General features: G+C 46.2%; 1 protein-coding gene across 3 annotated transcripts in view; it reads left to right on the top strand.

Moving 5' to 3' along the window:
• Window positions 1-20,818, top strand: part of GIGYF2 (GRB10 interacting GYF protein 2) — a 1,376,329-nt gene that overhangs the window by 481,777 nt on the left and 873,734 nt on the right. For all 3 annotated transcript variants that reach the window (XM_069213782.1, XM_069213784.1, XM_069213783.1), the window contains exon 10: window positions 9,780-9,997. In XM_069213782.1, coding sequence (XP_069069883.1) covers window positions 9,780-9,997 — 218 coding nt within the window. The remainder of the gene's footprint in view (window positions 1-9,779; window positions 9,998-20,818) is intronic.

The raw sequence follows: 20,818 nt of genomic DNA, 5'->3' as shown, positions 1-20,818 counted from the left end.
ACTTTTCTGGTTACACAAGCCCTCTCGAAAGCTGTGAACCATTTGGTGATGTCATCACCATCTTCATATTTTGTCACAATCCCTTTGGGGATTTTTAACATGTCAGGAGAATCTCTGACCCTATTTATATTGCTGCCACCATTGATGGGTCCTAGGCCCATCTCTTGTCTTTCCCTTTCTATGGCTAGGAGCTGTCTCTCTAAAGCCAATCTTTTGGCCATCCTGGCTAACAGGAGGTCATCTTCACTGAGAGCATCCTCAGTGATTTCAGAAATGTGGGACCCTCCTGTGAGGGACTCACTATTTCTGACTAACACAGTTGGAGACAGGACTTGAGGGGTCCTGTTCTCCCTATTTAGGACTGGAGGAGGGACATTGGCCTCCAAGTCACTAATTTCTTCCTCTGTGATGTCATCATCAGAGGGGTTGGCTTTTTCAAACTCTGCCAACAGCTCCTGGAGCTGAATTTTGGTAGGTCTGGAGCCAATGGTTATTTTTTTGATATTACAGAGAGACCTTAGCTCCCTCATCTTAAGATGGAGGTAAGGTGTGGTGTCGAGTTCCACCACCTGCATCTCTGTATCAGACATTATTCTGCTAAGAGTTGGAATACTTTTTTAAGAATCTAAAACTGTTTCTAGAATCTAATTCAAACTTTTAACAAACTTTTAAACTCTAAAAAGACAATGCTAAACAGGGACTTAACACACAAGGCCCTAGCAGGACTTTTAAGAATTTAGAAAAATTTCAAATTGCAAAAATGAATTTCTAATGACAATTTTGGAATTTGTCGTGTGATCAGGTATTGGCTGAGTAGTCCAGCAAATGCAAAGTCTTGTACCCCACCGCTGATCCACCAATGTAGGAAGTTGGCTCTGTATGTGCTATTTCAAAGTAAGGAATAGCATGCACAGAGTCCAAGGGTTCCCCTTAGAGGTAAAATAGTGGTAAAAATAGATAATACTAATGCTCTATTTTGTGGTAGTGTGGTCGAGCAGTAGGCTTATCCAAGGAGTAGTGTTAAGCATTTGTTGTACATACACATAGACAATAAATGAGGTACACACACTCAGAGACAAATCCAGCCAATAGGTTTTTATATAGAAAAATATCTTTTCTTAGTTTATTTTAAGAACCACAGGTTCAAATTCTACATGTAATATCTCATTCGAAAGGTATTGCAGGTAAGTACTTTAGGAACTTCAAATCATCAAAATTGCATGTATACTTTTCAAGTTATTCACAAATAGCTGTTTTAAAAGTGGACACAGTGCAATTTTCACAGTTCCTAGGGGAGGTAAGTATTTGTTAGGTTAACCAGGTAAGTAAGACACTTACAGGGTTAGTTCTTGGTCCAAGGTAGCCCACCGTTGGGGGTTTAGAGCAACCCCAAAGTCACCACACCAGCAGCTCAGGGCCGGTCAGGTGCAGAGTTCAAAGTGGTGCCCAAAACACATAGGCTAGAATGGAGAGAAGGGGGTGCCCCGGTTCCGGTCTGCTTGCAGGTAAGTACCCGCGTCTTCGGAGGGCAGACCAGGGGGGTTTTGTAGGGCACCGGGGGGGACACAAGCCCACACAGAAATTTCACCCTCAGCAGCGCGGGGGCGGCCGGGTGCAGTGTAAAAACAAGCGTCGGGTTTGTAATGGAAGTCAATGGGAGATCTAGGGATCTCTTCAGTGCTGCAGGCAGGCAAGGGGGGGGTTCCTCGGGGAAACCTCCACTTGGGCAAGGGAGAGGGACTCCTGAAGGTCACTTCTCCAGTGAAAGTCCGGTCCTTCAGGTCCTGGGGGCTGCGGGTGCAGGGTCTCTCCCAGGCGTCGGGACTTAGGATTCAAAGAGTCGCGGTCAGGGGAAGCCTCGGGATTCCCTCTGCAGGCGGCGCTGTGGGGGCTCAGGGGGGACAGGTTTTTGTACTCACAGTCTTAGAGTAGTCCTGGGGTCCCTCCTGAGGTGTTGGATCGCCACCAGCCGAGTCGGGGTCGCCGGGTGCAGTGTTGCAAGTCTCACGCTTCTTGCGGGGAGCTTGCAGGGTTCTTTAAAGCTGCTGGAAACAAAGTTGCAGCTTTTCTTGGAGCAGGTCCTCTGTCCTCGGGAGTTTCTTGTCTTTTCGAAGCAGGGGCAGTCCTCAGAGGATGTCGAGGTCGCTGGTCCCTTTGGAAGGCGTCGCTGGAGCAGGATCTTTGGAAGGCAGGAGACAGGCCGGTGAGTTTCTGGAGCCAAGGCAGTTGTCGTCTTCTGGTCTTCCTCTGCAGGGGTTTTCAGCTAGGCAGTCCTTCTTCTTGTAGTTGCAGGAATCTAATTTTCTAGGGTTCAGGGTAGCCCTTAAATACTAAATTTAAGGGCGTGTTTAGGTCTGGGGGGTCAGTAGCCAATGGCTACTAGCCCTGAGGGTGGGTACACCCTCTTTGTGCCTCCTCCCAAGGGGAGGGGTTCACAATCCTAACCCTATTGGGGGAATCCTCCATCTGCAAGATGGAGGATTTCTAAAAGTTAGAGTCACTTCAGCTCAGGACACCTTAGGGGCTGTCCTGACTGGCCAGTGACTCCTCCTTGTTGCTTTCTTTGTTCCCTCCAGCCTTGCCGCCAAAAGTGGGGGCCGTGGCCGGAGGGGGCGGGCAACTCCACTAAGCTGGAGTGCCCTGCTGGGCTGTGACAAAGGGGTGAGCCTTTGAGGCTCACCGCCAGGTGTCACAGCTCCTGCCTGGGGGAGGTGTTAGCATCTCCCCCCAGTGCAGGCTTTGTTACTGGCCTCAGAGTGACAAAGGCACTCTCCCCATGGGGCCAGCAACATGTCTCTGGTGTGGCAGGCTGCTGGAACTAGTCAGCCTACACAGACAGTCGGTTAAGTTTCAGGGGGCACCTCTAAGGTGCCCTCTGTGGTGTATTTTACAATAAAATGTACACTGGCATCAGTGTGCATTTATTGTGCTGAGAAGTTTGATACCAAACTTCCCAGTTTTCAGTGTAGCCATTATGGTGCTGTGGAGTTCGTGTTTGACAGACTCCCAGACCATATACTCTTATGGCTACCCTGCACTTACAATGTCTAAGGTTTTGTTTAGACACTGTAGGGGTACCATGCTCATGCACTGGTACCCTCACCTATGGTATAGTGCACCCTGCCTTAGGGCTGTAAGGCCTGCTAGAGGGGTGTCTTACCTATACTGCATAGGCAGTGAGAGGCTGGTATGGCACCCTGAGGGGAGTGCCATGTCGACTTACTCGTTTTGTCCTCACTAGCACACACAAGCTGGTAAGCAGTGTGTCTGTGCTGAGTGAGAGGTCTCCAGGGTGGCATAAGACATGCTGCAGCCCTTAGAGACCTTCCTTGGCATCAGGGCCCTTGGTACTAGAAGTACCAGTTACAAGGGACTTATCTGGATGCCAGGGTCTGCCAATTGTGGATACAAAAGTACAGGTTAGGGAAAGAACACTGGTGCTGGGGCCTGGTTAGCAGGCCTCAGCACACTTTCAATTGTAAACATAGCATCAGCAAAGGCAAAAAGTCAGGGGGCAACCATGCCAAGGAGGCATTTCCTTACACACCGCTTTTAGGGGAGGTAACTGCTTTATAGTCTATGCCAAACATGTGTATCTGCAGCAACATATGCCATCGAACTGAAAATGTCACTTACCCAGTGTACATCTGTTCGTGGCATTAGTCGCTGCAGATTCACATGTACCCTCCCACCTCCCCGGGAAGCCTGTAGCCGTTTAGAAGTAGATCATAAATCTTAAACATCTGAACATTTGTAAATAATTATTAGAAACTCTTATCGTACATACATATTCACTCCATTGCATGGGCACTATTTATACCAAACAACTCCATCCTCACCCTCTGCGGGGAAAACAATCTAAGATGGAGTCGACGCCCATGCGCAATGGAGCCGAGGAGGGAGGAGTCCTTCGGTCCCGTGACCAAAAAGACTTCTTCGAAGAAAAACAACTTGTAATACTCCGAGCCCAACACCAGGCAGCGGACTGTGCCAAACATGTGAATCTGCAGCGACTAATGCCACGAACAGATGTACACTGGGTAAGTGACATTTTCATGCTGTAGGCCTGCTACCCCTGAAAATGTGTACTGCACTATGCCCTCTAGAGGCTACATATATGATTACTCTGCATTATTTATCACAATTTTTTTTTGTGGTTACGCCCTCTAGTGGCTAACTATATAGTTACATGACCATGTTTCTTACAAATGCTATTTTCGGGGCTGTTCTAAGTATTAGTCACATCAGCATACTAAAATATCCATGGCACAGAAACTTGCCCCATACTGCTTTATATAAGGCATTACTTTTAGAAAACATTTATCATTATAACTCAGCCTTTGGTGGCCCTAGGACAATGGGACCACCTTCAAAACGTTGACCACAATGGGCCTTTCCTGTCTGCATCATCTCTGGGTCCCCACACTGTTAGTGGGGACTCCCTCCCGCCATTCAATGTCTTTTAAGCTTTTTTATGGCTAGAACGTTTGTTTACAGCAAGGAGAAGTTTTATTTTAAAGGCCTTGTAGGAAGCTGGCATGGTGTTTGGTGGTTACCTAAGGTACTGACCCCTTATACTAGGTCCAGGTATCCCCTGTGAGTGTAGTGCAAGCAGTGTCTAGAGACCAGGCTCTCTAGAGGTAGCTGTGGATGGGCAGCCAAGGCGTATTTAGGAGACATGCAAAGCTCATGCAATACCACTTTAGTCACACAGTGCTTACACACATGAAAGAAAACATTCAGTGTTACAAAAATAAAGGTACTTTATTTAGTGACCACAGTGCCCAAAAGTTACTAGAGGCACCCCTCCAATAGGAGGTAAGTTACCCACTAGGTATGTACACTAGTAATCAGCAACAGGCATAGAAAGTGATAGGAAACCGTGCAAATGCAAATAGACAGTAGTGACCCTAGGGGGATGCCAAACCATATACTAAAAAAAAATGGAATGCCAATGCAGGACGCCCACCTAAGTAAGTGGGATGTGTTGAGGGGAGCTGGGGGAACTAGGAAACGCCAAAGTTAAGTACCACAGTGCCCCCCAGCAACCAGGAAGAAAGGAGTAAGTTACTGGATTTTCCCCAAACCACCCAAAAGGAAGGAAAAGAAGAAAATGCAACACCTAGACAAGACTGCAAGAAACCAGTGGTAGATTCCTGAAGAGGACGACCTGTGGAAGAAGGGGACCAAGTCCAGGAGCCACTGCCCACCCAGCTGTGGTAGCTGTGGTAGCTGTGGTTGCAGGAGTTGGTGGACGGTAGGATGAAGACAGTCAGGGATGTAGCCCTGAACCAGGTGAAGTTATTGGAGGATGCAGTTGACGCCCCATGCCGAATAGACAAGTGCAGGCAGTCAGTGGTGTGGAAAGGCCACCAACAAGCCTTGGCAAAGTCAGAAGTCGCGGTGAAGCAAAAGTGGAGCTGCCGGGGACTAGTAAAGTCCAGGAGGACTCAACCCTTCGGGGGAGTCCTAGGGGGACCTTCAGCAAGGCAGAGTCCACAGAAGAAAAGTCAGCCCCCACAGGACACCCACTGGAAGAAGAACCAGGAATCACAGAGGAGCCCACCCAGCACAACTGGAGAAGGGTCCCACGCTGCAGGAGAAGCATGCAGAGGGCTGTGTTGCAGGAAGGGGTGGCAGGGCTACATGGAGCCTGAAGATCCCTTGGAGTAGATGCCAACAAGCCTTGTTAGCTGCAAGAGATGTGGTGCACGAGGGTACTGTTTTGCGTGGGAAGGCAAGAGCTTACCTCCACCAAAGTTGGACAGCTGGCAGAGAAGGCCCAGAGGACTACTCCGGACCACCACCTGTGATACAGGATCCACGCACCTCAGGATTAGAGGAGGTCCACGCAGTCGGTCGTCGTGGCAGTTGGTGACTGCTGATGCAGTGGAGTTACTCCTTCGCTCCACAGGAGATTCCTTCTTCCTTCTTGTGCAAACTGAAGACTTGCCGCCCTCCGTTGCAGAAACTAGAAGGAGCCGTGGAAACAATGTTGCAAGCAGAGTCCTCATTGTGGATGCAGGTTGTTGGTTCCTAGTGGGTCCAGTCGCAGTTCAAGTGGCTAGAAGTCGAAGCAGAGGAGTCCTGCTGGAATCTTGCAAGCCGAATCTGAGGATACACGCAAAAGAGAGAATGACCCTAAATAGCCCTGAAAGGGGGGTTGGTCACCTACCAGGAGGGGCCTCTGACGTCGCCTCCCTGACCCTGTCACTCAGATGCTCCCAGAGGTCCCTGCCTACCTTGGATTTAAGATGGCAGAACCCAGGGACCCACTGGAGGAGAACTGGGCACCCACCCTTAGGGTGGTGTAGGACCGGGAAGTAGTCACTCCCCTTTCTATTGTCCAGTTTCATGCCAGAGCAGGGACTAGGGGTCCCTGAACCAGTGTAGACTGGTTTATGCACGGAGGGCACCAAATGTGCCCTTCAAAGCATACCAGTGACTTGGGGAGGCTACCACTCCCAAGCCATGTAACACCTATTTCCAAAGGGAGAGGGTATTACCCCCCTCTCACAAAGGAAATCCTTTGTTCTGCCTTCCTGGGCTTGAGCTGTTCAAGCAGCAGGAGGGCAGAAACCTGTCTGAGGGATGGCAGCAGCTTGAGATGCCAGGAAAACCCAAGAAGACTGGTAGGAGCAATGCTGGTGGTCCTCTAATTATCCCCAGAGTGCATGGATTCATACTTTCAATACTGTCAACAGTATTGGGGTATGATTCCAACATGTTTGATACCAAATATGCCTATGTTCGGAGTTACCATTATGTAGGTGGATATAGGTAGTGAACTATGTCCAGTACACGCATAAAATGGCCCTCTGGGCTAGGAGGGCCTGCCATGGGGGTGAATTAGTGACCTGATGTAGTGACCTATAGTGAAAAAGGTGCATGCACCCTTTCACGCAGGCTACAATGGCTGGCCTGCAGATACACATTGCATGGGCACCCCATCGGTGGCATAGTGCATGCTGCAGCCCATGGGTATTCCCTGGCACCCCAATGCCCTGGGTACTATATACTAGGGACTTACATGGGGGCACCAGTATGCCAAATGTGGGGTGTAAGTGGTTCAGGTAACCAAGTTTGTAGGGAGAGAGCATAATCACTGGGGTCCTGGTTAGCAGGATCCCAGTGAACACAGTCGAACACACTTGACAACAGGCAGAAAATGGGGGTAACCATGCCAAGGAAGAGGGTACCTTCCTACAGCTCCTGTGATGTCCTGCTCCTTTGCTGAGCGTCGCATGTGAATATGGAAGCCATCATAAAGTATTTGCTGGACACTTGTCAACACGAGTGACCCAGTCACATAATTGCTTCACTGAACCCTATGGTGTTTGGTATGAAGCACCTCTTCTAAATTCTAGGCTGATGGCAGCCTTGGATTCAGTAAGACATGCACCCAGAGGGCTCCTTACAGGTGCCCCCCTGAGCCCCACTAGTTGCTTAGTGTGTTGGCTGGCCTGCACCAACCGGCCTGCCGCTACCAGACAGGTTTCTAATCCCCTCGAGGTGAGAGCCTGTGCAGGTCAGAAAAAAGGCCTGCTCCGTTGAGGGGTGTTGCCACCCACTCCAGGAGGATGGCTAGCAGATCTGCATACCAAGGCCAGGGTCTTCAAAGACCCTTTTGCCTTTGATATGCAAACCCACTGTCTTGACAAGACCTGGGTGTAGCCATCCCCTGCCCTAAGGCCCATTTGGCACCAGGACAGGTGGAAAGATTAGGTAGTCAGTAGGCGTGTACTACCTCTGGGCTGATCACACCACTAAGGTGGGCTTCCCGAGGTGGACACTCGGGGAAGGGTTCCACCATCTTGTTTTTAGTTGGAACTAGGCCTTCTGGGATAGGAAAAAGCCCACTCCCCATATGAAGTGGTCATATAGAAGGTGTAGGCTCCCCAAGGGTACGTAGCCCATTGATTACCACCCTGCACAACCCTAAACACCCCCAAATTCAGTATTTAGGTGGCTCCCCGACAACAAGACAGTTTCTCTGGACCCAAGAAGGACACTGAAGAGCTGCAAAAAGCAAGGAAAGAGGAGCAGCTAGTGACTTGGCCCGACCCCGCCAGCCTGGCTACAGTCCTCTACCATTGCACCAAAGTTGTCTCATCCTGCAGCTGCTCTTCCTCCAGAAGCCTGCGTAGGCTGTCTGCACTTCTAGAAGCACCATGATCTCCCGTGGAGTAGTGGAGCTACTTCCCTACAGGCACCCAAGAAGAACCTAGAGGTCTCCAGACTGCCTTAAACCGGACACCAGACAGCACCACTGCATTCAAGCCCAATTTGAACTGGGCCAACAGTGCCAGCGTTGTTCCCAGCCTCCAGGATAAGAGATCACATTGAGTGTCTTAACTGTGGACTCCCCTATGCTGCCTGCAGCCTCTTTATAAAGGCCCCCTCAACCACAACTACCTCTGGTATCAAAGACCTGATGCATCAGGACACATCTATACCCGGCCGCCCTGAACTGAGGAGAAAAGGACCAAAGGAGTCCTTACTGATTTTTGTTGTTGTATTTAAGTAGATGATTTGTCTATCCCATCAGTTTTATAGTAGTTTGTTTGACAACAGGGACTACTCAAGATTTGAATGGATGGAATAGACAGGCACCAGTGGTAGGAGATTTATTTGTCGAAAAATGTGTGCAGTTCTGTAATGAGCCAAATTTTGGTCACAGAACCAATTCAAATCAGTAGAGGCATCCTCCAAAGGAAGCACAAATCCTCACCCACCAAGTAGCCATGTTTCATCGTTGGGTTGTGCTCCTCACTAGGCTGATGTTGCAGTGCCCAGCAGGCCCCTAATGGCAGTCTGTTGCACAAATCTTTCCCTTACCTAGTAGTCTGGATTGATAGAAAAATTCCCACTATTTTTTGGGGCAATTCAGAAAAGCTAAGTGGTCTGAAAGGTGGAGTATTAAAATAAACTAAAGGGTCCTAAAACATCATTATTTCAAGGGTGCGTTGGTTTAAAAAAAAAAAAACAGTTTACGGTTGGAGCTCATGGGATATTGGTACCATTCATCTGGACCAAAAAATGTGTTTAATTGTTTGTCACCCTCTTTTATGGGAAGTTTCCTCCTAAATAGGAAAGAAGGTCATGCAAACAGTTAAGCACACTAAGTTAGTTCACTATAGGTAGGCTGTGATCACAGACCTCAGGGGTTCCCACACAAGTGGATTAGGCAGTCCTTAGAAACTGCCATTGCTCATTTTAGGGCTTAGAAGTTTTGAAACATGTTGACCATTAGATACATTCTGATGATTATCCTGTCTAAATCATGTAAATGTTCGGTTTTTGCACAGACTAACATCCATAATCATGCTTCACTCAGTTGCTTTGTTTTTTAATAGTGAGGCGCAATTCAGAGATACCATATACCTTTATTCAAACCAGCAAATTTATAAAAAGAATTGTGTTGAAACAAGAAACCAATGACCGATATCCGTGGAATTACATTTTGCTTAACTTGGGGTCAGCACTGTGAATGCCTTTCAACAAACTGCACTACTGCTTACTTTTAAGAATAAAAATATACTTTATTAAGTAGAATTTATTCCTTTCTTTGGGTGTTCTAATGTGCTTCTCCTCTTCCAGCCATTTCACAACTAACTGGTCTTACTTGTTTAATTTCTTATCACCCACTGTAATTCAACAGCTTTCCAGACTAGGTTTGACTCCTGGAGGTTCTTATTAGGCTTATAGGATATATGTTTGAAAATACCCATGATGTCTTCTTTCTCTATCTTAATGTTCATTGTTTCTTTCTTAATTAGAAATTATTCGAGGCCCTGGTTGGCGGGAACAGGTGGAACGGCGGCGAAGGTTTGAATTTGACTTTCGAGAAAGGGATGATGAACGAGGACACAGAAAGGTCCGACCAGGCAGCGGCAGCTTGGATGAAGATAAGGACAGCCTCCCAGAATGGTGTTTTGAAGATGCAGAAGAAGAAACAGGGACGTTTGATTCTTCAGGGGCCTTCCTCCCATCTAAGGTGTGTTTTACATACAGTGAGCAGGCTCATTGTCTTTAACATTCACGTTCTATTCTAACACTGTCACTAGCTGCATACACCTTACTTTTCCCACTTGCCTTGTTTTTACTTTAGATACTGTCCTTACTTTTTAAATTTTCCCAGATCTCTTATAGCTGTTCAGATGCTTAGGACTTCCTTCATTCACTCACGTTACTTGAGCTTTTTATTATTCACTTTTCACTTCTGTCACCACTCATAAATGTTTCTGTCACTCGCTTGATCCAGGCTTTTAAGCAAGTTTTATATTACAAATCACTCACTTGTAGTCCACCCTTCCATCAAGTCATGCTCCACAAATTCCTCTCCATTATTTGCTGACCTTCATTTCAACTTTTTTTTCACAAGTCAGTCGAAGGAGTACTTCCTCTTCTAGTAACTCTGTGGCAGTGTTACTCCCACTTGACATCCTCTCTTTGACTGGTCATTTACCTTTGGAACCTCTCCTGCCTTCTCCATCACTTGAAAAGCTCCTCAATGTGGTTGCAGTTCATTAATTGTTGTTGTATTGGGATGCAGTTACATTGCTAATTTGCACAGCTTCTGACTGCTGCCTTCTATTGAGGAAAGAGGATGATGATAATTGGGAAGGAACAGAGGACTAGTCCAGGGGAATGGATCGGACACTAGGAAGCAGTGTGAGACGAATGGATGAATTTTAACTCTTGACGGTCATTGGCCGTAGGCACTTACTACTGCTACATTGAAAAGGAGGACTTTTTCAAATGCCCAGTCAGCTACTAGTTTTGTAGAAAAGGAGAAACGTATTCTAAAGATAAGGCGTCGGAGAATAAATAGACACAGGGATACTAGGAGAACGTGGAGAACAGCAGTGTGTGGTATTAACACTTAAGTGGTTCATGGGTGTAAATGACTAGCATGAAACAGGAATCAGCAATACAGTAGGATAAGGGAAGTGAAGAGGACAGTGATAGAGAGGAGGAGGAGGAGGAAATTTTAGGACAGCAGGGAGGCATTTGGGTGATTTGAAGACAGTCTTTTAGCAAAGTAAACAAGAGATGGAACATGCATCTAAGTTATCAGGAAGAACAAATATAACTCGGTGAACTACCAGATAAATATAGCAGACTACTCATGTGGCATTATGAGACTGGGAAAGTACCAGGATAAAACATGGTATGATTTAGGTTTCTGGACATATGATACATGAGGCCCAACTGTAGGCCTGGTCTCCAAATTACATGGGTTCTTACTGGGCTTCCAGGATATATATTTTTGAAAATAACCATGATATCTCCTTTCTCGATCTTAGTCTTCACTGGCCTGGTATGTGGTGGGTACCTATGGTATTTAGACCTTATACCATGTCCAAGTATCGCCTCTCAGTGAAGTGTTGGCAGTTTCTAACAGCCAGGCCCTCTAGAGGTAGCTGTGGATGAGCAGCCAAGGCTTATCTAGAAGACATGCAAAGCTCATGCAATACCACTACAGTCACACAGCACTTACACACAAGAAAGAAAACACTCAGTTATACAAAAATAAAGGTACTTTATTTTTTTAACACAGTATCAGAAAATACTAGAGAGGCAACCCTCCAATAGGAGTTAAGTAAATATACAATATATATATATATATGTTCGATGGCATGTGGAGCTGCAGATACACATGCTGTGCACATCCCGCCATCTGGTGTTGGGCTTGGAGTGTTACAAGTTGTTTTTCTTCGAAGAAGTCTTTTCGAGTCACGAGACCGAGGGACTCCTCCCATTTCGGCTCCATTGCGCATGGGCGTCGACTCCATCTAAGATTGTTTTTTTTCCGCCATCGGGTTCGGACGTGTTCCTTTTCGCTCCGTGTTTCGGGTCGGAAAGTTAGTTAGAATCTCGGAAAAATCGTCGGTATTGTTTGCGTTCGGTATCGGGTTAGTTACAACAGATCGACACTGACTTTTGAAGAGCTCCGGTGGCCCTTCGGGGTTTTTTCGATCCCCCGTAGGGGCCTGGTCGGACCTGCCACGTGTCTCTTCAAGGCTGATGGAACGGACCCCATTCCGCTTCTGCCCAAAATGCCATAACAAGTATCCATATACAGATCAGCATCTGGTCTGTAACTTGTGTTTGTCGCCAGAACACAAGGAAGATACTTGTGAAGCCTGTCGAGCGTTTCGGTCCAGGAAGACATTAAGAGAACGAAGAGCAAGGAGACTGCAAATGGCGTCGGCGCCAACAGGATAAGAGCGTTTCGAGGAGGAGGAAGAAACATTCTCCATCCAGGAATCGGACTCAGATGAGATCGATCCCGAAGAAACGCCGAAAGCAGTGAGTAAGACCTCGAAACACAAAACTCACGAAAAAACCACTAAAGCCCAGGGGACGCCACCGCCAACAGGCCATGGCTTAACCCGAAAAATAGGTGACCGATCATCGGCACTGAAAAAGGGCACGCTGGTGGCGAAGTCATCCGACTCCGGTCGAGATACCGCCACACAGCAATCTCGGGCTCGAGATAGTGGCTCCGAGCAGGTTCGGCACCGAGATAGCGGCACCGAAATGGGTCGGCACCGAGAGACCACGACGCCGAAAGTAAAGAAGGTTTCGTCGGAACCGAAAAAAGCAGCCGCAAAGGTTTCAATACCGAAACATCCGGCCTCGGAACCCAAAACAAGTTCCTACACTGAGGAACAAGGACTGTCCACACATATGAAGACACACATATGAAGACACATAGATTTGGACAGGAATTGGAAACAATAGAGCCAGACTATACACAAAGAAGGCTCCATATCCAAAAAGAAACAGGGAAGATCAGTATTCTCCATCCGATTAAAATGAAACGCAAACTTGCCTTCCAAGAAAAAGACAAGCAGCCACAGGCAAAGGTGGCTAAACAAGTAACCCCGCCACCATCTCCACAATGCTCTCCGCATCCATCACCGGTAGCCACTCCACCAATGATGCAATCCCCAACTCATACAGGAATGAGTCAAGATGACCCTGACGCATGGGACCTTTATGACGCACCAGTGTCAGATAATAGTCCTGAATGTTATCCAGCTAGACCGTCGCCACCAGAGGATAGTACAGCCTACGCACAGGTGGTGTCGAGAACAGTGGCATTTCATAATGTCAGCCTGCATGCTGAGCCCATTGAAGACGACTTTCTTTTTAACACACTGTCGTCCACACACAGCCAGTATCAAAGTCTTCCTATGCTACCCGGAATGCTAAAACACCCCAAACAAGTGTTTGAAGAGCCTGTAAAAGGAAGGGCCATTACTCCAAGAGTGGAGAAAAAATATAAACCGCCACCAACAGACCCCGTGTACATCACACAACAGCTAACACCGGACTCAGTTGTAGTAGGGGCAGCGCGCAAAAGAACGAACTCACATACTTCAGGAGATGCACCACTTCCAGATAAAGAAAGTCGAAAATTTGACGCAGCAGGCAAGAGGGTGGCGGCACAGGCAGCAAACCAGTGGCGTATTGCCAATTCACAGGCTTTGTTGGCCAGATACGATAGGGCCCATTGGGACGAAATGCAACACTTTATAGAACATTTGCCCAAGGAGTTCCAAAAGAGAGCGCAGCAGGTAGTAGAAGAAGGACAGAGTATCTCCAACAATCAGATACGGTCAGCAATGGATGCTGCAGACACAGCTGCTAGAACTGTCAACACAGCAGTAACAATAAGGAGACATGCATGGCTGCGTACATCAGGATTTAAACCAGAAATACAGCAAGCTGTGCTGAATATGCCATTCAACGGACAGCAGTTGTTTGGGCCGGAGGTGGACACTGTGATCGAAAAACTTAAGAAAGACACTGACACGGCCAAAGCCATGGGCGCACTCTACTCCCCACAGAGCAGAGGCACATTTTGAAAAACACAGTTTAGAGGGGGGTTTCTAGGACAAAGCACAGAACCCACAACCTCACAAACAAGACCCACTTACCAGAGCCAGTATCAGCGGGGAAGTTTTCGGGGACAATATAAAGGGGGACAATTCCAAAAGAATAGAGGGAAGTTCCAAAGTCCCAAAACTCCTCAAAACAAGCAGTGACTTCCAAGTCACACATCCCCAACACATAACATCTGTGGGGGGGAGACTAACCAAGTTTTACAAACATTGGGAGGAAATAACAACAGACACTTGGGTCCTAGCAATTATCCAGCATGGTTATTGCATAGAATTTCACAAATTCCCTCCAAACGTCCCACCGAAAACACACAATATGTCAAAACAACATATAGACCTTCTAGGACTAGAAGTTCAGGCATTGCTACCAAAAGAAGCAATAGAATTAGTACCAAACCAACAGAAAGGGACAGGAGTTTACTCTCTGTACTTTCTCATACCCAAAAAAGACAAGAGTCTGAGACCTATACTAGATCTCAGAACATTAAATACATACATCAAATCAGATCACTTTCACATGGTGACATTACAGAACGTAATCCCACTGCTCAAAAAACAAGACTACATGACAACACTAGACATAAAGGATGCATATTTCCATATACTGATACATCCTTCACACAGAAAGTACCTAAGGTTTGTATTCCAAGGGGTAAATTACCAGTTCAAGGTGTTGCCATTCGGAATAACAACTGCGCCAAGAGTTTTTACAAAATGCCTAGCAGTAGTAGCTGCACATATCAGAAGGCAGCAAATACATGTGTTCCCGTACCTAGACGATTGGTTAATCAAAACCAACACGCTAAAACGGTGTTCACAACACACGAAGTACGTCATAGAAATCCTCCACAATCTAGGTTTCTCAATCAACTACACAAAGTCACACCTTCTGCCGTGTCAAACACAGCAATACTTAAGGGCGACAATCAACACAGCAAAAGGGATTGCCACTCCAAGCCCACAAAGGGTTCAAGCATTTCACAATGTAATAAAGACCATGTATCCAAAACAAAAGATAGAAGTCAAAATGGTGATGAAACTACTAGGCATGATGTCCTCATGCAGAGCCATTGTCCCGAACGCAAGGTTGCACATGCGGCCCTTACAACAGTGCCTAGCATCACAATGGTCACAAGCACAGGGTCAACTTCTAGATCTGGTGTTGATAGACCGCCAAACATACACCTCGCTTCAATGGTGGAACAGTATAAATTTAAACCAAGGGTTGCCTTTCCAAGACCCAGTGCCACAATATGTAATAACAGATGCCTCCATGATAGGGTGGGGAGCACACCTCAATCAACACAGCATCCAAGGACAATGGGACACTCAGCAAAAACAGTTTCACATAAATCACTTAGAACTATTGGCAGTATTTCTAGCGCTAAAAGCATTTCAACCCATAATAAGCCACAAACACATTCTTGTCAAAACAGACAACATGACAACAATGTATTACCTAAACAAACAGGGAGGGACACACTCAACACAGTTGTGTCTCCTGGCACAAAAAATATGGCATTGGGCGATTCACAACCACTTTCGCCTAATAGCACAATTTATTCCAGGAATTCAGAACCAGTTAGCAGACAATCTCTCTCGGGATCACCAACAGATCCACGAATGGGAGATTCACCCCCAAATACTAAACAAATACTTCCAGAATTGGGGAACACCACAAATAGATCTATTTGCAACAAAGGAAAACGCAAAATGCCGAAACTTCGCATCCAGGTACCCACAAGATCAGTCTCAGGGCAATGCGTTATGGATGAGCTGGTCAGGAATATTTGCTTACGCTTTTCCCCCTCTCCCACTCCTTCCATATCTGGTAAACAAATTGAGTCAAAACAAACTCATACTGATAGCGCCAACATGGGCAAGACAACCTTGGTACACAACACTACTAGACCTCTCTGTAGTGCCTCATGTCAAACTACCAAACAGACCAGATCTGTTAACACAACACAAACAACAGATCAGACATCCAAATCCAGCATCACTGAATCTAGCAATTTGGCTCCTCAAGTCCTAGAATTCGGACACTTAGACCTTTCACAGGAATGTATGGAGGTCATAAAACAAGCTAGAAAACCTACCACTAGACATTGCTATGCAAATAAGTGGAAAAGATTTGTTTATTACTGCCATAATAATCAAATTCAACCCTTACACGCATCTGCCAAAGAGAACGTAAGATACTTACTACATTTGCAAAAGTCAAAGCTAGCTTTCTCTTCCATAAAGATGCATCTTACCGCAATTTCAGTTTACCTGCAAATTACGCACTCAACCTCACTATTTAGGATACCAGTCATAAAAGCGTTTATGGAAGGACTAAAGAGAATTATACCACCAAGAACACCACCAGTTCCTTCATGGAACCTCAACATTGTCTTAACATGACTCATGGGTCCACCTTTTGAGCCCATGCACTCTTGTGAAATGCAATACTTAACATGGAAAGTTGCATTTTTAATTGCCATCACATCTCTAAGAAGAGTCAGTGAAATTCAAGCATTTACCATACAAGAACCATTTATTCAAATACACAAGCATAAAGTAGTTCCAAGGACAAATCCACATTTTTTTTACCAAAAGTTATATCACCGTTCGACTTGAATCAAACAGTAGAATTACCAGTGTTCTTCCCACAGCCAGACTCTGTAGCTGAAAGAGCACTACATACATTAGACATCAAAAGAGCGTTAATGTACTACATTGACAGAACAAAACTAATTCGAAAAACAAAACAATTATTTGTTGCTTTCCAAAAACCTCATACAGGTAATCCAATTTCAAAACAAGGCATTGCTAGGTGGATAGTTAAGTGTATTCAAACCTGCTATCTTAAAGCAAAGAGAGAACTGCCTATTACACCAAAGGTACACTCAACCAGAAAGAAAGGTGCTACCATGGCCTTTCTAGGAAACATTCCAATGACCGAAATATGTAAGGCAGCTACATGGTCTACGCCTCATACATTTACCAAACACTACTGTGTAGATGTGTTAACGGCACAACAAGCCACAGTAGGTCAAGCAGTACTACGAACATTGTTTCAAACAACTTCAACTCCTACAGGCTGAACCACCGCTTTTGGGGAGATAACTGCTTACTAGTCTATGCACAGCATGTGTATCTGCAGCTACACATGCCATTGAACAGAAAATGTCACTTACCCAGTGTACATCTGTTCGTGGCATTAGTCGCTGCAGATTCACATGATCCCACCCGCCTCCCCGGAAGCCTGTAGCCGTTAAGAAGTTGATCTTGAACATTTGTAAATTTGAAAATATATTACTTTAAACTACATTATGTACATTACTCCATTGCATGGGCACTATTACTAGCATACACAACTCCTACCTCACCCTCTGCGGGGGAAAACAATCTAAGATGGAGTCGACACCCATGCGCAATGGAGCCGAAATGGGAGGAGTCCCTCGGTCTCGTGACTCGAAAAGACTTCTTCGAAGAAAAACAACTTGTAACACTCCGAGCCCAACACCAGATGGCGGGATGTGCACAGCATGTGAATCTGCAGCGACTAATGCCACGAACAGATGTACACTGGGTAAGTGACATTTTCCATATATATGTTCAATAGCATGTGTAGCTGCAGATACACATGCTGTGCACTGTTCCTGCCATCTAGTGTTGGGCTCGGAGTGTTACAAGTTGTTTTTCTTAGAAAAAGTATTTTCGAGTCACGGGACCGAGTGACTCCTCCCTTTCGGCTCCATTGCGCATGGGCGTCGACTCCATCTTAGATTGTTTTCTTTCCCCCATCGGGTTCGGACGTGTTCCTATTCGCTCTTTATTTTGAATCGGAAAGTTAGCTAAATATCGAAAATTCGACGGTATTGTTCTCGTTCGGTACCGGTTTAGTGTTCGGCGGCCCTTCGGGGCTTCCACTCTTCATTGAGGCCTGGACGGCACCGGGTCTGTAACCTGTGTTTGTCGCCCGAACACAGAGAGGATACTTGTGAAGCTTGCCGAGCGTTTCGATCGAAGAAAACCTTGAGAGATCGACACGCAAGAAGACTGCAAATGGCGTTGAAACCGAAAGAACAACTTGACGTCAAGGAGGAAGAAAGAATCTCCATCCAAGAAACGGATTCGGATGAATCTGACAGTGAACGACCCTCGACGGGGCAACAAACCATGAGTAAACCTGCCCCATCCCAGACTCAGGGTCACATCAAGAAACTCAAGGCTATGGGGACGCCACCGCCAGCAGGCCATGGCTCAACCCACAGAAGGGAAGGTGACCAGATAACATCGGCACCGAAAAAGGCCAAAGAGTTGCCGAAGACTTCCGACTCCGGTCGAGATTCCGGCACTGAAAAGTTTTGTCACTGAGTGATCGAATCGACCAAACCCCCGTAAAAGCTCCTCGGAACCGAAAAAGACTATTATGTTAGAAACTTCTGTACCGAAAAAGAGCCTCGGAGCCAAAATGAACCTCATACACTGAGGAGCAAGGGCTTTACATGCAACTCAAGGAAAGACATAGATTTGAGCAAGAGTTGGATATAGAGGAACCTGATCAAAGACAACAAAGGTTACATATCCAAAAGGATACTGGCAAGATTTAGACTTTACCTCCACTCAAATCTAAAAGAAAACTTGCATTTCAAGAAACAGAGATGCAACCAAAGGCCAAAGTGGTTACAGACAAGTCACCACAGGTCTCACCACAACCATCCCCACTGCACTCACCACATTTGTCACCAGTGGGAACACCGTTAATGCAGTCACCCAAACATACTGGGATGACCCAAGATGATGCTGATGCATGGGATTTATATGATCCACCGATATCAGATAACACGCCTAGAAATATAAACCACCCCCAACAGACCCAGTGTTTATAACGCAACAGCTCATACCGGACTCAGTGGTTGTAGGGTCGGCAAGAAAAAGGGCGAACTCACAATCGTCAGGGCATGCCCCACCACCTGACAGAGAGTAGAAAATTTGACGCGGCGGGCAAGAGAGTGGCATCACAAGCAGCCAATCAATGGCGAATTGCAAATTTGCAAGCCCTACTTGCACGCTACGACAGGGCACACTGGGACGAGATGCAAGACATCATCCAGCACTTGCCCAAGGAACACCAAAAATGTGCCCAGCAAGTAGTTGAAGAGGGACAGGCCATATCTAACAATCAGATAAGGTCTGCATTGGACTCTGCAGATACAGCAGCACGAACTGTCAACACGGCTGTAACGATTCGCAGACATGCATGGCTGCAGAGTTCTGGATTCAAACCAGAAATTCAACAAGCGGTATTAAATATGCTGTTTAAGCAACATCAGTTGTTTGGGCCGGAAGTCGATACTGCCATCGAAAAAATTAAAAAAGACATGGGCACGGCCAAATCCATGGGCGCGCTCTACTCCACACAATTCAGAGGCACTTTTAGGAAACCACTATTTAGAGGGGGGTTTCGGCAACAAACATCTGAACCTTCCTCCTCCCAAACAAAACCCACCTATCAATCACAATACCAAAAGGGGGGTGGGGGGGGGGCGGTTGTGGTTCCTATAGAGGACAACTCCCAAGAGGGAAATTCCAGCCCGCCAAACCAAGCCCTAGCAAGCAGTGACTTCAATGTCACAACACCCCAACACTTGTCACCAGTGGGGGGGGGAGGCTAACCAAATACTACCACAACTGGACACATATTACCACGGACACATGGGTCCTATCAATTATCCAACATGGTTATTGCATAGAATTCACAACATTCCCTCCAGATGTGCCACCAAAACAGCACAGACTGTCTCCACAACACTTAGACCTATTACATATAGAGGTCCAAGCACTGCTACAAAAACAAGCAATAGAGGTAGTACCCAATCACCAAAAAGGAACAGGTGTTTACTCACTGTATTTCCTTATTCCAAAAAAGGACAAAACGTTAAGGCCTATTTTCGATCTCAGAACACTGAATCTCTTCGTCAAATCAGATCATTTCCACATGGTAACACTTCAGGACGTAGTTCCCTTACTAAAAAAGTGGGAATACATGACAACACTGGATCTCAAGGATGTGTATTTCCACATACCCATCCATCCATCCATCTCACAGGAAATACCTAAGGTTTGTAATTCAAGGCACACATTATCAATTCAAAGTGCTACCGTTCGGAATAACAACAGCCCCCAGAGTATTTACAAAATGCCTAGCCGTAGTAGCAGCTCACATAAGGAGACAGCACATGCACGTATTCCCATATTTGGACGATTGGCTAATAAAAGCCAACACTCAACAACAATGTCAATTTCACACGCAATACGTCATAGAAACTCTACACAAACTAGGGTTTTCTATAAATTACCAAAAATCACATCTGCAACCATCCCAACTACAACAATACTTGGGAGCAACACTCAACACACAAAGAGCAATTGCCACTCCAAGGCCACAAAGAGTTCAATCGTTCCAAAATGTAAGATCAAGCATACAACCAAACCAATACTACACGGTAAGGTTTGTAATGAAACTACTAGGCATGATGTCCTCATGCATAGCTATTGTCCCAAACGCAAGACTACACATGCGGCCCTTACAACAGTGCCTAGCAAAACAATGGACGCAAGCACAGTGTCAACTACAAGATCTAGTGTTGATAGACTGCCAAACACACTCTTCACTTCAATGGTGGAACCCTATAAATTTAAACAAAGGGCGGCCTTTTCAAGACCCAGTGCCTCATGCCATTATCACAACAGATGCTTCCATGGTTGGGTGAGGAGCACACCTCAACTATCACAGCATACAAGGGCAATGGGACAATCAACAAAGAATACTTCACATAAATCACTTGGAACTGCTAGCAGTATTTCTAGCATTAAAAACGTTTCAACCACTGATAGTCCACAAACAAATT

The sequence above is a fragment of the Pleurodeles waltl genome, chromosome 11 (genome assembly GCF_031143425.1).
Source record: "Pleurodeles waltl isolate 20211129_DDA chromosome 11, aPleWal1.hap1.20221129, whole genome shotgun sequence".
NCBI lineage: Eukaryota > Metazoa > Chordata > Amphibia > Caudata > Salamandridae > Pleurodeles > Pleurodeles waltl.
The sequence above is the reverse complement of the archived record's forward strand: the minus strand, read 5'-3'. Positions and strand labels throughout refer to the sequence as shown.